At 27.1% G+C, this 17,745-nt stretch overlaps 1 protein-coding gene across 1 annotated transcript in view; it reads right to left on the reverse strand.

Moving 5' to 3' along the window:
* Positions 1-17,745, reverse strand: part of LOC100204966 (methionine synthase) — a 72,573-nt gene that overhangs the window by 15,962 nt on the left and 38,866 nt on the right. Inside the window, exons 13-31 of the mRNA XM_065806142.1 lie at positions 13,602-13,681; positions 13,359-13,471; positions 13,104-13,244; positions 12,831-13,016; positions 9,340-9,519; positions 9,119-9,235; positions 8,756-8,896; positions 8,353-8,442; positions 8,173-8,271; positions 6,960-7,013; positions 6,743-6,856; positions 6,476-6,576; positions 4,795-4,983; positions 4,594-4,675; positions 4,400-4,498; positions 4,206-4,278; positions 2,399-2,554; positions 1,914-2,098; positions 53-180 (exon numbers count right to left, since the gene is read on the reverse strand). Of these exons, the coding sequence (XP_065662214.1) occupies positions 53-180; positions 1,914-2,098; positions 2,399-2,554; positions 4,206-4,278; positions 4,400-4,498; positions 4,594-4,675; positions 4,795-4,983; positions 6,476-6,576; positions 6,743-6,856; positions 6,960-7,013; positions 8,173-8,271; positions 8,353-8,442; positions 8,756-8,896; positions 9,119-9,235; positions 9,340-9,519; positions 12,831-13,016; positions 13,104-13,244; positions 13,359-13,471; positions 13,602-13,681 (2,328 nt within the window). The remainder of the gene's footprint in view (positions 1-52; positions 181-1,913; positions 2,099-2,398; positions 2,555-4,205; positions 4,279-4,399; positions 4,499-4,593; positions 4,676-4,794; positions 4,984-6,475; positions 6,577-6,742; positions 6,857-6,959; positions 7,014-8,172; positions 8,272-8,352; positions 8,443-8,755; positions 8,897-9,118; positions 9,236-9,339; positions 9,520-12,830; positions 13,017-13,103; positions 13,245-13,358; positions 13,472-13,601; positions 13,682-17,745) is intronic.

Here is a 17,745-nt window from a genome sequence, read left to right on the forward strand (position 1 = left end):
TTCTTTAAATTTTTTTTTGATGATTTTCATTTTTAATAATAAAACAAAAAACCTGTCAGCTAATTTATCAGCACCAAAACAGGAAACAACAAACATGCCAACATAATCTTCTACTCCTATTGGAGCAATTAAATCTGACAAACAAATATATGGTTCAACTTTTCCAGCCTCTTTTTCACACTAAAATACAAAAAAGAAAAGTTAAAGCTTTATAGCATTGCAAAAAAGTTGAATGCAGCATGTTTCTGTTATAAAACAGTTTTGTTTTCTAATTAATTATTGAAGAAGTAATTTTAAATGATTGAAAAATATTTTTAACAATTTGACAACCTTAAAATCCTTAAACTAAAACAACATCAAAAAGAAAACTAAAACACTACCATGAAGGAAACCAATCTGCTACGGCAAGTGGTCATTAAAACTTAGTTTAGTGTACTTGTATTTGCTATAAAAATTTTTTCTGTTTTGTTTATTTCAATAAATTTAAATTGTCACTAATCTTTTAACCTTACCATAGTTAAAGCAATTGAATTGTATTTGATTACAGATTTTCTTATTGTTTACAGTATCAATATAATTTTTGTTAATGAAGTTGTTTATTTTTACAAAGATTTTATTTTATACTGCAAGGCGATTTTTTTTATTGAAAAAAATCTTATTTATCAATAAAAAAAGTCACAACCTGATTTGTCAAAAAAAAAACACACACAATCTGATTTGTTTTGCTTATAGCTATAAAACTAATCACTTTTTTTGCATTTTAGATATTGGGAATAAAAGTTGGGAATGACTACACTCTACAAGAACATGCTGCAATAGTGCTGATATGCATGAATAAATGAAATATTAATTCAATTCTTGCAATTCAAGGTGAACTTCAACAACAAAGCATTTACCATCAATAATTAAGGAATTGAAGGCTCAATTTGAAAGAAGCAAGGACAACATTTAATAACTAACAAACAGAAAGACCACAGGCACAAATGCTCATTAAAAAATATAGATAATGTAGCCAAAGTAAATGCAAAACATCAATAAGAAGGATAAAAAAACCCAGAAACATCAATAAAAAGGATGGTGCAACAGATAGATCATGTGAACAGATAGGGCTTTCAGTGTTCAAAAATTACAACACTGTGAAATTTACAACATTTTGGAGAAGGCAGAATTTTTGCATGGTCATAACTTTTGAACATTAAAAGATTATTATATGGAATTTAAAACCTCAATGAAATGAAATTTAATTTTTTAATTAATGTAATTTATGCTTAAATTTATATTTTCTTAGCTTATTGCTCTCACGTTAGGGGTAGGGGAAGCAAATTTTTTTGGGTATTTTTGTTTCCAGGCTCTAATCACAGCAATTTGTTCTAAAATGTTTTCATTTGACATAAATATGAACATACTTAAATTTAGAGTTGATAAAATGCCTGAAAGTATCTCATCTGTAACATCAAAAAATCCTACCTAGTTGGGAATATTCCCAGAGGGGAGAAAAAAAAAGACTTCCAAGTGGTACTAACTCACAGAAAAATGATTGGACTAACCTTTGGTGCAAAAATTATTTGATTAGGACTGCAAAATAGTTTCAATAGGACGGTGCTACAACCCATACTGGTCAAAGAAAACAATTGCATTGTTACAGATTAACACTGACCGGTTGCCAGATTTAATAATTTTAGACTTATTCAGTAGGGCTATCTGAAATAGGACCTATTTGTACCAACATTTAAACTTTTAAAGCTTATTGTTACGAAAATTTTTCAAAAGAAGTTTTTATTTACTTTTAACACTTGATATACTTTTAAATCCAATAAAATCAAAACAAACCACATAATGACAAAGGACAACACATACTTTTCTATTTTTAACACTGACACTTGTTAATAATATAATTTAATACTTTCAAATACCTGTTGTCTCAAGCCATAGAATGTTGCTATATGTTCATTGTGTTGGTCATCAAAAACTAGAATATCATCAACATTACTATTTGCAGGATAGAAAGCAACCATGCCAACTGCTTGAAGTGTATGTTCTTCGATTACTTTTTTAAGTATAACTTGAGCATCATTAAACACACGCTGAGCTTCTTCACCTGCAACATGGTAAAGTCAAAAATGTTTTATGAATTTTTAAATCTAATAAAATATTTTTCTTAATTATTATTTTATACATTTTAAATTTATATAAAATGTACATAAATGTAGAACCTGATTACTAATTTCTTGTTTTTTACTCTGTATGGAGTTTAGAAATTTCAAAAAAATTTCAACGCTCAAAACTACAAACTTTAGGTAAAAAAAGAGAATCTGGAATCCAAGAATTCATATTTGTATTTTTTAAAACAGTTTTTTATTTGAAAATACAAATACAGAGTATTTTTTTTATAATGTACCTATGATAGGGTCTTTAAACAGTTTTGGATAGCCTCTGTTAGGATACTTTCCTCTCAGCTGCCAAACATCAAAAAACGGCTTCCAGTCTATTAAACTTATTAGTTGAGTAATATCAAAGTCTTGAAAAACTCTTGTACCAATAAATGAAGGCGCAACTGTATGAATTAAAAAAAATTATTATTTAATAACAAGCTTTTAAAATAAATAAATACTGTTAATAATGCAGAAAAATTAGAAAAACCTAATAGTAGAGAAAATAATGTAAATGTAAGAATAAGTCCTAATAACTTGATACAAAAATTTATTGAGTATTGAGTAATCCACCTTAAGGCAGAAAAAATATAATAATACATTATAAAATAATAAAAAGAAACATAACTAACAAGAAAAAATAACTAACAAGAAAACTCAATCTATTTTTAATCTTATGAATATTTTGTGTTTTTGTTTCAAGTATTTGCTTGTTAAGTATAAATATTTAAAGAATATTCAGTGGGCAAACTTCTTTTTTTTACAAATTTATTTTAAGATAACTAGAAATTGAAGCTTTTTAAGAAGAGTTTAAAACTGGATCATCGAATCATTAATAAATTTTAGTCAAAAAATGCTCAAAACTAAACAGAACTGTGACCATTCATTCATTTTTTTGTTTTTTAACAAATGATGTTAACTATTGGTTATTTAACACATGATGTTTTTATTGGTTATTTGATGAATAATATTAACTACTGATTATTTAAAAAATGATGTTAAATATTGATTATTTAACAAAATTACTGTGTCTTCTTGGATTATAATTCAAAACTGATCTTTATTTAATAACTGATTTTTTTTTTTATTTATTTATTTATTATAACTTCATATTTATATTTTATTTATATTTATATTATAACTATATATTTATTATAACTTTATTTAATAACTGATTTACAAAACTGATTTTTATTTAATGAATAATATCAACTACTGACTATCTAAAAAATGATGTTAACCATTGGTTATTTAGCAAATAATGTTTTTATTGGTTATTTAATGAATAATATTAACTACTGATTATTTATAAAATGATTTTAAATATTGGTTATTTAACAAAATTACTGTGTCTACCTGGATTATAATTCAAAACTGATCTCACATTGAAACAATATATCCAATATATTTCAAAGTTAGAACCAGCTAAAATGACTTCTGTACCTTGTGCTTGCCATTTTCTTGTTCCTGCTTCCATTTTCTACCTCTACAAACCTCTTATTTGAATATTGTTGGCAACTAGATCAGCTTTAACAATATTGGTAAATATTGTTAAAGCTGATCTAGTTGCCAAGCTTAAGTCTCTGGTTGCAACTCTTTCATTACAAATGCTATCATGGTTGCTGCTTAATCTAGTTATTATCACTTGTTTCATCAAATAAAACTCAATCACGATTAGTGATTAGCACGATTAGTGATTAGCACGATTAGTGATTAGCACGATTAGTGATTAGCACGATTAGTGATTAGCACGATTAGCAAAGTTGCATCCTTTCATTGTTCTTTTATACTCTAAAGACTTTTATTCAGCTATTTTTTTTTCTTCAAACATCAATGCTTTAGAATTATCTCCTGTCTTCATGTTTCCCTAATTTCTTTTGTCACCTCTTTGCTCTTAACCCATTTCTATGTTTTCTGTTAAATCCTAACTTAATTTGGTAATTAGCTTAATCGGGTAAAAATTTGATTCAAAAATAAAAATGTAAACTTAAAAAACAATGAAAAATTTTCATAACGTGAAAACTACATTGAAAAAAAAGTATTAAAGTAACAAACTTGGTTTATAATTGTCCCAATCAAGCTTCAGTTTATTTTCTCTAGCATATTCAATAGTGACATACTTTTTATCCTAAAAATTATAAACCCAATTACTGTGAAAGTAAAAAAACCATATAAAACATATTTATATGCATAAATATTTTAAACAAACAAAAAATGTATATTTTTAAATATTTACATAAATAGTATACTTTTCTTGACTCTAAGTAGTCAACCCTAATCTCATCATATTCCTCTTTGATTTCTTCAACTAATTCAGCTTTACTGGCTTTATCAAGCAAAGCTTGAGCCTTGTTATAAAAAAAAGTTTTTAAAAATTACAAGAGTAGATTTAAAAAATAGAATTATTTGAAAAAAAAATTTTATTAAGACTAATAAACATTACTATGACGACACTTTTGGATGCATCTAAAACATGAATTGTTGGGTAGCTGTAACGAGGTGCTATTTTCACAGCAGTGTGTGTTCTATTAAAAAGAATTACAATAAATAAATTGCACAATAGCTTGTGCTTGAATTAATTGAATAAATTGCACAATAGCTTGAGTTTTTAGCCACAAAATTAGGAGAGATAATGATTCACTACCTTGACGTGGTAGCACCACCTATAAGTAAAGGGATCTTAAATCCCTTTCGCTCCATTTCCTTAGCAACATGAATCATTTCATCTAAAGATGGAGTAATAAGACCAGAGAGCCCTATAAAATCAGCATTTTCTTTAATGGCTGTTTCTAGAATTTTCTCACAAGGTGTCATAACTCCAAGATCTATTACACTAAAAGTAAATAAAATAAAACTGTTATGAAATAAATTATTTCAACTAAAAATAAGCACTAAAATTTAAACCTAATCATCTGTCACTGATTAGCACAATATTTAATTTGAATATTATTTTTTTAATAATATCATTTGAATATAATTTTTTAATAATTTTTAATAATATTATTTAAAATAATTTATATAAATAATTATAAAAAATTTAATTTGAATACTATTAAATTTTTATTTATCAATTGGTGTTTCTTTATATCTTTGAGTATTATTATCGATTTTTCTGGGAAATTAATCTTATTGAAAAAAAACAACTAATGAAATACAAATCGTTGTGTAAACTAATATGATACTAAGGTAAGTCATTTGAAAACCTCTAGGCTAACTGTTGCATTAGACTCACTGTTTATAGACATATCCAATCACAAGAAAAATCATTTAAGAGCAAAAAAAAAAGATGATCCTTTATTTAATACTCCTAAAGAGGATTTAATTTTTAAAAATCAAATGTCAAATTTTTCATAACATTCCTCAATAAAACCATCTATGGAGTATTGAGAAATATAATGAACTTTTTTTTCTAACATGCAAAAAAAAAAAAGAGAATAGAACTCCCATACAGCAACTTGTGGCTTGTCAAAAATATAGGCAATACAATACAAAATAAAAACTTTAATACTACTGGTGACAATTAGAGCTACTTGGTGTAACCTAGATTTTTCCTTACAACTTGTGTGACTAAAAATGATGACCAAGTGGAATAGGTATTAACCAAGAAGTATACCTCAACAAATGTATAATCAATGCCATTCATAAAGGAAAATTACAGCAATGGTAAATATGTAATTTGGCCTGAATTAAACAGATCACATGTTTAATTAATCACAAATTGACTACAAGGACAAACAATAACATGATTCATCTACTTTAGTATCAAAAAACATAAACTTAACAAAAGTTCAAGAAGCTGATCCACTAAAAAATTTTAAACAATTCTTAAACAATCAATGTATGTATATGGCCAGACCGCTGATTAAGTTTTCTAAATAGAAACTAGGATAGGTTATTGCTGTGAAAAAAGGAAGGTTGTACAACAGTTTCAACATTACACAAAAGACCTAATATACCATTGCAGAGATATGGCAGAAAATTACAGAGATAAGGCAGAAGATTTCAGAATTTGGTAAATGCTTGTAGTTTATATATTTTTTGAACAATTTTTAAATGAAGTTGTATTTAAAAAACCATTTGCGCCAATAATTGTTTGAAACACATTAAGCTATAGAATATGAATTTTGTTATTCTTAAGTACAGTTTAAATATTAAAAACTTTAGATGCAGTAGTAGTTAAGGTATTAAAATATGGTAGTATTGACAATGGTTATTGTGTCCTATATCAGGACAATTAGGTATTAAAAAGTTGAAGTATATACACTGTAATATACAGGTGTAAAAATTGATTTAAAAAATTCTGAAAAAACTTTTAAAAAAATTACCGAAAATTATTGCAACCTAATACAACACTAACAATATTTTTTCCAATGTCATGAACATCTCCTTTAACTGTTGCCAACACAATAGTTCCATTGCTTAGCTTCTGAAAAAAAAAGTATCAAAAGCTGAATAAACTAAAGCTTTTTAATTATGTTTGCAACTATAGCTGATGATAAAACCATAAAGCAATATTACTATCAGTTATCACATGCTAATCTAAATCTCTTTTTAACTTAAAAATATTTTTTTTTATATCTAGCATAATAAACCTCTATTTCTTTTGACACATTTCCATTTCTTTCTTCAGTTTCCCTTTTCTCTTTTTCCATATATGGAATGAGATGACCGACAGCTTTTTTCATTACTCTTGCAGATTTTATAACCTATTAAAAAATTTAAAATCACAAACTTTTCAACAATTAACTTTTTTTTTTGAGATTCTTTGATTAATTTGCAAGCTTTTGTTTCTCCAGAGATACTACTTACTTGTGGCAGAAACATTTTTCCAGCTCCAAATCTATCGCCAACAATAGACATTCCCTAAATATAAAAATTATAAACTTATCTTAAATGAGAAAAATATTCCTAACCTATTTTTTTAAGAAATGCTTTTAGTTTTATACTTTTGATTTAATGTAAACATATAATAAAACTTGAAAAGTTTGTTAAGTAGATTTGTTCTACTTTATTCACATTTAGCCAGTCGGAAAAATTATCAAGAGAGTATTAAATTATGATGTAAGCGAGTTCAGAGAACTGTCACTTTTAATAGACAAGAAAAAGTGAATCATAACCTGTAAATAACAAGGATGATGTTTTTCAATTAAATCTTTGGAATGTTATTTATAGTATCTAGCAAGTAAAAATAATGTAAAAAGTAAACATGTGCTGTAATACCGGAGTAAAAAAAAAGACTTTCAATAACATTGAAGTAAAACAACAAGACAATCAAACCAAAAAACCAAAACTTTAAGCTTGAAAATAGTGAATATTTACTAGTTTTACTATGTGTACTAGCTTTAGGTTAGAAAATCAAAATAATTTAAACGGAGCTTAAAAGTTTAAACTTTCATTTTGTAAAAAAGACAAAAAAAAAGATAAAGCAAGAAAAATAAATACAATTCCTAATGATAAGTGAGATAAAAGTTCATAATAAAGTTAAAGAATAAGTAATAAAATTAAGAGATAAGTGAGATAATAAAAACTTTTTTAAAATTCTTTATTCATGTTTTATTTTTATATATACTAATCATGACATCTTGAAGATATAGTGGTGTAGCTGTACGAATCATCTAGATTCACACAGCTACACCAGTTTTTGTTTGAAATGTGAAAAAATACACTTTGAAATAAGAGGCATTACTGACTTTGATTCTTATGTAACATATTTTGGTATCTTCTTGGTAGATAGTGAAAGATTTTACATGTTATAAGTAAAAAAATTTGCAACAATAGACAATTAAAAAACAAATGTGACTAAAGTTTGCAGGGCAGATTGTTAATTGGAACCAATTTTTTTGTAAACAAAAAGCATCAATTAGAATACTATTGGTCATACTCTAATACCTTAAAAGTTTTATTCAGTCTTAGTTTAATAATTAATCATAAAGTACTCAAATTATTCATATAAAACATAAGTTGAAACTAATTTAAAACATTAAAATTAATAAAAATAATCACTTATGAAATGTAAACTGACACTCATCAATGGACCTTCTATTATATTCAGCGGTCTTGGAAATAAATGAGGCAAAAGTCTTGCTTCTTCAACATCATTTAATATATATTTATCGATCCCCTAAATAAATTATTGAAATTTAAAATTTTCATTTACAACTAAATAAAAATAACAACTAAATAACATAAATTTGAAATTCACCTTAATGAGTGAGTATTCAAGCCTTTTAATAACATCATAACTTCTCCAACTCTCACTAAGTTCCAATTTATTAGCTGATTTTCCAACTGTCTAAAGAACACAATATCACATAACATATTAACACACATATAAAATAGCGTACATCAATAATAATATAGCCACCCAAAATTGAACCAAAACATTTGTTATTAAAAATCCTAAAACCTAAAAATCATAGTTGCGCAACATGTCTTATCATTTTGATAACTTTAGACACCTATCAATAATCACTCTAAAAACTTTTACACATCCATCAATAATCACGTTGGTTGAAATAAAACATAAAGTAAAATAAAAACTTTTAAACTAGAGAATATATATTAAAATGTATATAATAAATAAATATATTTTATTATATAAAAACCTGAGCAAACTCCAGCATTCGCTCAGTACTATCAGATCTTTTGTTCCATATTAAATCTTCACAAAGCTCTAACAGTTCTTTAGGAATTTCATCATACAAAGGTATAGCACCTGCATTTACTATAGCCATATCAAGACCATACTAAACATAAAAAATGTAAACTTATTATCTTTGATATAAGTTCTTTCATTATTACTATTATTATTATTATCATTATTATTATTATTATTATTGTTATTATTATTATTATTGTTATTATTGTTATTTTGTATTAGTAGAAAATAAAGAAATAGAATACTGATTATAAATTTAAAATGAATAAACAGAATAAAAAACTTTTTAAACTTTTGAAACAAAACTTACTTTAATAGCATGAAAAATAAAAACTGCATGTATAGCTTCACGAATAACATCAACTCCACGAAAGGAAAAAGAAAGATTAGACAAGCCACCACTTGTTCTTGCATGAGGACATAATTTCTTAATAAAATAAAAAAAAAGTTAATTAATAAAATAAAATAAACAAAAAGAAAAATCCAAATAAATAAAAAACTCAAATTTAAAAACTAGCAGCTAAAACTAACTTTGATTTCTCGAACAGCATTCAAAAAATCAACAGCATAGTTATTGTGCTCCTCCATACCAGTCCCTATTGTTAGAATATTAGGATCAAAAATAACATTGTTTGGATTAAAACCAGCTTCCTCGACAAGTAACTTGTAAGATCTTTGGCAAATGTCAACCTTTGATTGAAAATCTGCCGCCTAGATGTACATAACCAAAGATATACAAAAACACATTTTTAAACAGTTTTTTTATTAGCAAATATTAACAAATAAGCTTATATAAGATGTCTAGTATATATATATATATATATATATATATATATATATATATATATATATATATATATATATATATATATATATATATATATATACATATATATATACATATATATATACATATATATATACATATATATATATATATATATATATATATATATATATATATATATATATATATATATATATATATATATTAGTAGAAAATCACTTAACAAAAATTTATATATATATATATATATATATATATATTCATGTATATATATACATGTATATATATACATACATATATATAAATATATATATATATATATATATATATATATATATATATATATATATATATATATATATATATATATCAGCCCTCAGTTCTAAAACATTGTCTGTCCAATTTAGACAGTTGTGAGAAAAATGAATTTAAAAGCTTAAACTTGTATACAAATTTGAACATCTAAAAACATATTATACTTGTTTTATTGTATTTACCTCCTCCACTCCCTATATTTTGGTAGAGGGTAGAGAGCACAGAGATCGACATTTCAAAATTCATAATTCAATATAGCCCAAACTTGGACATACAATGTTTTAGAATTAACCCATCGATATGTGTGTGTGTGTGTGTATATATATATATATACATATATATATATATATATATATATATATATATATATATATATATATATATATATATATATATATAAAATATATATATATATATATATATATATATATATATATATATATATATATATATATATATATATATATATATATATATATATACACACACATATATACATATATATGTGTATACGTATTTGTATAAATCTTCAGGAGTGCTCGATAAATTAAAGTAAATTAAAATAAATTAAGTTATAACAGAGCTGTATTTATATATATAGGCCTTGCGATGAAGCGAGAGCGATCGCTCCATGCACATGAAACACGCCTTCCGAGCGCAACAAATGGCACTCGCTAGTTTCATTACGAGAGTAAAAAATCGCACTCGTCTAAAGGACTTGCGAGGGAGAAAATTTTAAGTTAATTTTATAGAAAATAATTTTATTAAAATTTTTTTTTCCTGAAGTCAAAATATGTTTAAACAGTAGAGTTTGCATATTGTCAAATAAAGAAGTTATATTCATAATAAAGTACATCACGCACGCATGCATACTGCGTTACGTACTTCAACTTTAATTAATTTTTTTTAAATTCCACTTAAACTTTATCATATTGTCTGCTTAATCACACCCTGGTCAAAAAGCCAAACCATTCACTAACTCTTATAGTTTTTTAGGGGCTATTTGACAAGAAACTTTGCTTAAATAGAACTTTACTTTGAATTGCATAAAAGTCCATGCAATAAAATATCCAAACTTGCAACACTTCAATGAAAATTTTAAACTTAAATGTTAAAAAATTAAATATCAAGCATAATATTTATAAATATCTAGCGCATTATTTACAAATATCTTATAAATAAATATCTAGCGCATTATTTATAAATATCTTATAAATAAATATCTAGTGTAAAAAATTGATCAAACTAAAACTTCACTTAAAGCTTAGATTTTGTAGAGGTTCGACCACATTCTATTAATTAATGACTATCATATTTAATAATCAAAAACATCAAAACGTTGGAATATCAAATATTTTTTGTCTAATATAAGTTAATAAACTAAATATTTTTACTGGAATCCTCAAATTGGTTAATAATAAAAGCTTATATTATTAATATAATCGAATCGGTTAATAATATGAACTTATATACTTATAACTTATAACTTAAAGTTTATTAATTAAAAAAGTTGAAAAATAATAATACAAAGGTTCAATAAACAATATATTATAATAATTATATTAATGTTATATAAATTATATAACAAATATATTTGTTATATAACTTTGAATTGAAACTTTTAGAAGCGTGCTCACAACAAAAAAAAGAAAAAATGTAATGTCACAAGTTTCACAAACGCATTTCACACGAGCAGTGAACGGCTGAGGGAAGAAATGAAGTACATTAAAATAAAGGAGAATTATTTTTTGAACAAAGCATATTTTGACAGTCGTCAAGACAAAAATAAAGACTAATAGAAGAATATTTAAAAATAAATAAGACAGACAGTGCACCCAAACAGTACTTACAACAATAAAAAAAAAATTATTTTATAAACACTAATATGAACGAAGATATACAACAAACATATCACCAAAAACTTATAAAACAAAAAATTGATCACAAAATAAAAAGTATGCTCACAACAATGTAAGGCCTCAGAATGGAAAAAAAAAATTAATGCTAATGTGTAAACATAATTTGTTTCGATGAGATTCGGCACTAATAACTTGTTTATCTTGTCAGACAAACATCACCACTTATGCTTTACCCGGCGACTTACACCTAATCCATACTGCATCCAAACGCATTTCTTAAAACATACGTCATTATATAAGTTATTTATATATTATATTTGTATAAGTATATACATAATATATATGATATTAGTATAAGTTTATTATATATTTATTAAGTATATAATCAAATATATAAAATATTATTCACTTGATAATAATTAAAAAAGCTCTGTTAAATAATGCAACACTTTATTTCCTTTTTTTTTTTTTACAGCAATATAAAAGAACAAAATTTATAAGTAGTATAAACTTACATTAATTTAATATACCAATAACATAATTCCTACTTCTTTTTTTTTTTAAATAATGTAACTTTTTTAAATAAAATAAGTCTATAAAAATGGTAATTATTGTAGCTCTATTGAATAAATATAACCGTGGTCTATTGAATTAAATAATATAACAGTGGTCTATTGAATTAATAAATATAACAGTGGTCTATTGAATTAATAAATATAACAGTGGTCTATTGAATTAATAAATATAACAGTGGTCTATTAAATTAATAAATATAACAGTGGTGCAGTTGTAGAGAAGAGGTAAAGAGATTAAACATGTGAAAATGTGCCAGGTAGCAAGGTTTATGTTTGGAACTATAGGGTTGAAAAATAGAAAAAATAATACTATTAAATGAATAGCCAGAACTGTATCAAATAAATACAAAAACTAAATGATTAAATAGTATAAAAGTAGTAAAAATTTATATTATTTTATAAAAACTTTTATGAAATATAAAATTTAAAAATTGTATTTATAAAAGCAAAAAATTTTTATATAAGTAGAAAAAAAGTTAAACGCACTTGTCCCTTTTCATCAAAAGCCATGACAACAACTGCTGCACCATATTTTTTAATAAGTTTAGCTTTTTGCAAGAAATCATCTACACCATTTTTCAGACTGATGCTGTTAACAATACACTTGCCTTGTGTACATTTTAATCCTGCCTCTATAACCTCAAACTTAGATGAATCAATACATAGTGGTACCTAAACAAAAGTTTCAATATAGTTCAAATATTTTTTAAAAACAGTAACAGCTCAAGTTTTTATTCAAAATAAATATTTTCAACATACTTTTGAGATGTCTGGCTCTGAAGAAATTAAATTACAGAATGTTGTCATGCAATTTACACCATCCAACATTCCATCATCCATGTTAATGTCAAGAACTTGAGCACCATTTTCGACTTGTGTCTTAGCAACAGCTAATGCTTCCTATATCAATAAGATTTTTAAAATTTTACCAGTCAATTTTTAGCACAAACATCCTTAAAAAAAATTAATTTTTGCATATGATAAATTAGGATTTAAAAAAAAAAAAAAAGATACCTCAAATTTGCCATTCTTTATTAAATTGCAAAACACACGAGAGCCAGCAACATTACACCTCTCACCAATGTTTATGAAAAGTGAATCAAACATGATGGACTTTATTTCCAAACCTTGTTCAACCAAATTTTTCAAATTAAATATGTGTAATAAATTGTCATAACACAACTATATTACAACAACTTGTCTCAATTACTTACAAATATATTATGAAAAAAATTTTTTTAAAAGAAATAAAATTACCTGAGAGATGTAATACATCATCATGTAATGATTGTGGTAAAACACGTGGAGATATATCTTTTACTGCATCAGCAATAGCTCTATCATGTTTAAGAAAAATAACTATTAATTTTAACAATTAATACCCTGTTCATACTGAGAATAAAACTTGTTTTATTTTAAAAGCGTTTTAAATTGTCATTGTTTAAAGCTGAATAAAGCAATAAAACAATACTACAAGGTTGCTTTGTCAATATAAAAAGCTTGTGTTAATATATAAACTTTGACATGTTGTTTTTTTGATATTTGATACTGTTTATAACATTAAAAACATAAAATGCGTCTAAAATAAAATGTGTTGTATTGTCAGTATGAATGGGGTATATTATAACTTAATCATGTTTTAGATTTTGTGAAACATTAATGATTTAAAAGTAACTTTGCTTTCCTTTGTTAAACAATGGAGCAGTCTTTACCCACAGTGTTACATTCCATTTCCCAACAGTGTCCGTGACTGGGCGAGATTAGGATGTGACTGAAGCATACATAACTACACTATTTTTTTTAAATTAAGATGTTTTGGAAGTTATTGACCATTTTGATAAGTGTTAAAAACATCTCCTTTTAACGCAAAAAAAAACTTTGCTTGCCATCTCAGTAACCTGTTTAACTCTTCATTCAATAGACTACTTATGACTTAAAAAGAGCTTTCAAAAAAACTACATTATTGCAAAACTGCTTTAGGTTTTGTTGCTTATTTAAAGTATAATAACAGAAACTAAAGAGGATATTTCAATTAATTTTGATATATATTTGCAAGAAAAAAATTTTGTTAAACAAATCTTTAATGAGATGCTAAAACATACATGTTACCAAACATAATAATAAAAGTTGTCAATAAAAAAACTGTATCATAACTGATGCACCAAAAAGAAACATCTGAACTTTTATTTAAAACATTGCTCTTGTTTTTTTGCAAGCTACACATCTTTTTTGCATTAATTTTACAAGAATGTTGCAAGTTTCCGTTGAAACTCTTTTTCAAATGATATTTAGTTCTCCCTTTAGATTATTTATGAATCATATTCAAACTTTAAATACTTCTTTGCCAATCCAAACCAAGTAGATTCATTTAAGTTCAAATCTGATATAAAACTTAAAAACTATATTTATATAGTTTTGGTTTGGCTGATGCAAGTTTTGATAAAATGATATTAAGTTCTTACTTGAGATTATTTATGATAACGACTCAAACTTTAAATAAACCAAGTAGATTCCTTTGGGTTCAAATCTGATGATCAAGCTGGCCAGAGCAATAAATCTACTTTGTTTTCTTTTATCCATGCTTTAATCAATAGCTGAGCTGCGCTATATTTTATTGAAACTACCATCATTTGTTTCAATTAATTATCAAGTTACCATCCAGTTCACTAGTACCATAGGTGTGTTGCTTGATTCAGACTTTATAAATGTTAATCAGACTTATTAGAAAAAATTAAATCAGCCCCAAATACCAATACTCAAACCACCACCTTGCAACTTTAAAATATCAAAGTATTAACAGTGCCATGTTGCGCATGAATGGTGTCCCTGTTTGTACTTTTGGTGCGCATTGCGGAGGCCACATTTGGAGCCCTTTGTTACGGTTTAGGGTTTATTAGTAGTAATGAGACAATTACTTGGGCTATTAAACAGTGTTCTGAGTACTATCTATGCTTTGAGTCAAGTTCTTCAATCTAATTTAAAAATGAATAAAGTACCAAAAACTATAAAACACAAAAAACCATCATCATCACCAAGTTCTCTAAACTTATCATTCACTAATATTTGTGGTCTTCGAAGTAACTTTTCTTCTGTTGAGTCTTATCTCTTGCAAAGTTCACCAGACCTACTTGCACTTTGTGAGACTAATTTGAGTTCAGCTGTCTCATCTTGTGATCTTAGTGTTGATGGTTATCTTCCTCTAATTTGTAAAGACTCCAATAGTCACATGCTTGGACTGGGCATTTACATTCGTAAGAATTCAACCATTTGTCGTGAAACTAGGTTTGGATCCACAGACAATTCTTTTATGTGCTTTAGTTTAGCACCACTTCACTCCATTGCCTTTCTCTTTGTTCTATATCGCTCTCCTTCATCTCAAGACTGCACACTTTTTGACGTTATTTCTGATCATATTGACCAAGCCCTCTCTCTTTATCCAACAGCTAATATAGTTGTTGTTGGTGACTTTAATGCTCACCACTCTGAATGGCTTGGCTCTAGTGTCAGTGACTCTGCAGGCATTAAAGCCCACAACTTTTGCCTTTCTCAATCCCTAACTCAAATAGTCAATTTTCCAACTCGCTTTCCAGACAACCCGAACCATTTACCTTCTCTACTCGACTTATGTCTTGTTTCTGATCCTAGTCAGTGCTCAGTTTCTCCACATTCACCCTTAGGTGCTTCTGATCACAGTTTGATCTCTCTAAAACTAATATCTCATTCTTCTTCATCACCTGAATCCCCCTATTATCGAACCTCTTACAACTACAGTAAAGCTGACTGGGATTCTTTCCGTGATTTTCTTCGTGATGGCCCTTGGGTAGAAATCTTTCGTCTTCCTGTCGACAAATGTGCTTCTTACATAACTTCGTGGGTTCAGGCTGGCATGGAATCTTTTATTCCCTCTCGACAATTCCAGGTCAAGCCTCACTCTCCTCCATGGTTTTCTTCACACTGTGCTGCTGCGATTGCCAATCGAAACCATTACTTCCATATTTATCAGCAAAACAATTCTCCAGGAAACAGGCGTCTGTTTATTACTGCTAGAAATAATTGTAAAAAGGTTTTGTCTAACGCCAAAACCCGCTATTCTCAGGTCATGAAATCTCGTATCTCATCTCAAAAATTAGGCTCTCGTGACTTCTGGAGAATCTTTAATAATATCAATAAAAAGGGCAAATCTATAATTCCACCTCTCTTGTATGGTTCAGACTTTGTCACCTCACCTAAAGACAAAGCTGAATTGTTTGCTAAAAACTTTTCATCAATATCATCTCTTAATTCCACTAGTTGCTTTCTACCTGATATTGCCATCAAACAGGTTGATCCGTTGCTTGACATTCATATCACTCCAGCATCTGCATCTAAAGTGATTTCTTGCCTAGACTCTTCTACAGCTTGTGGCCCAGACAACATACCTGTTATTGTCTTGCAGAAGTGTTCTCCGGAGCTGTGTTCTATACTCTCAAAACTATTCAACAAGTGCTTATCAGAGTCTTGCTTTCCAGCCTGCTGGAAAGCGGGATCTGTTATTCCTATCTTCAAAAATTCTGGAGAGCAATCTGATTCGTCTAACTACCGTCCTACTAGTCTTCTTCCTATCATAAGCAAGGTTTTTGAATCTTTAATTAACAAACATTTAATTTCTCATCTTGAATCTAATCACTTACTTTCTGACCATCAATATGGATTTTGATCTTCTCGTTCTTCAGCTGATTTGTTAACAGTAATAACTGACAGGTTTTATCGTGCATTAGATAAAGGTGGAGAGGTTAAGGCCATCGCTCTCGACATTTCAAAAGCTTTTAATAAAGTTTGGCATGCTGGTCTTCTCCATAAGCTTTCTTCTTATGGTGTATCCGGCAACATCTTTAAGATCATTGAATCCTTCCTTTCCAATCGTAGCATAAAAGTTGTTCTCGATGGACAATACTCTTCTTCTTATTCTGTAACTTCAGGGGTTCCTCAAGGTTCTATCCTTGGCCCTATACTCTTTTTAATCTACATTAACGATCTTCCAGATATTCTCTCATCTAAGGTGGCATTGTTTGCTGATGACACTACCATTTATTCTTGTTGTGGTAAGAAACCAACACCCTCTGATTGCTTGGAGGGGGCATTTGAGCTTGAAAATGATCTTACTTCTGCTACAGCATGGGGCTCACAGTGGCTGGTGAACTTTAATTCAGATAAAACTCAATTTTTTTCAGCCAATCGTTATCACAATAATTTAGATCTTCCTATATTTATGAACGGTGATGTACTCGATGAGTCACCTACTCTTCATCTTCTAGGATTAACTATTACTTCCAATCTTTCTTGGAAACCATATATCAAATCAGTTGCAAAATTAGCATCTGCTAAGGTTGCATCTCTTTATCGAGCTCATCACTTTCTTACT

The sequence above is a fragment of the Hydra vulgaris genome, chromosome 09 (genome assembly GCF_038396675.1).
Source record: "Hydra vulgaris chromosome 09, alternate assembly HydraT2T_AEP".
Lineage (NCBI taxonomy): Eukaryota > Metazoa > Cnidaria > Hydrozoa > Anthoathecata > Hydridae > Hydra > Hydra vulgaris.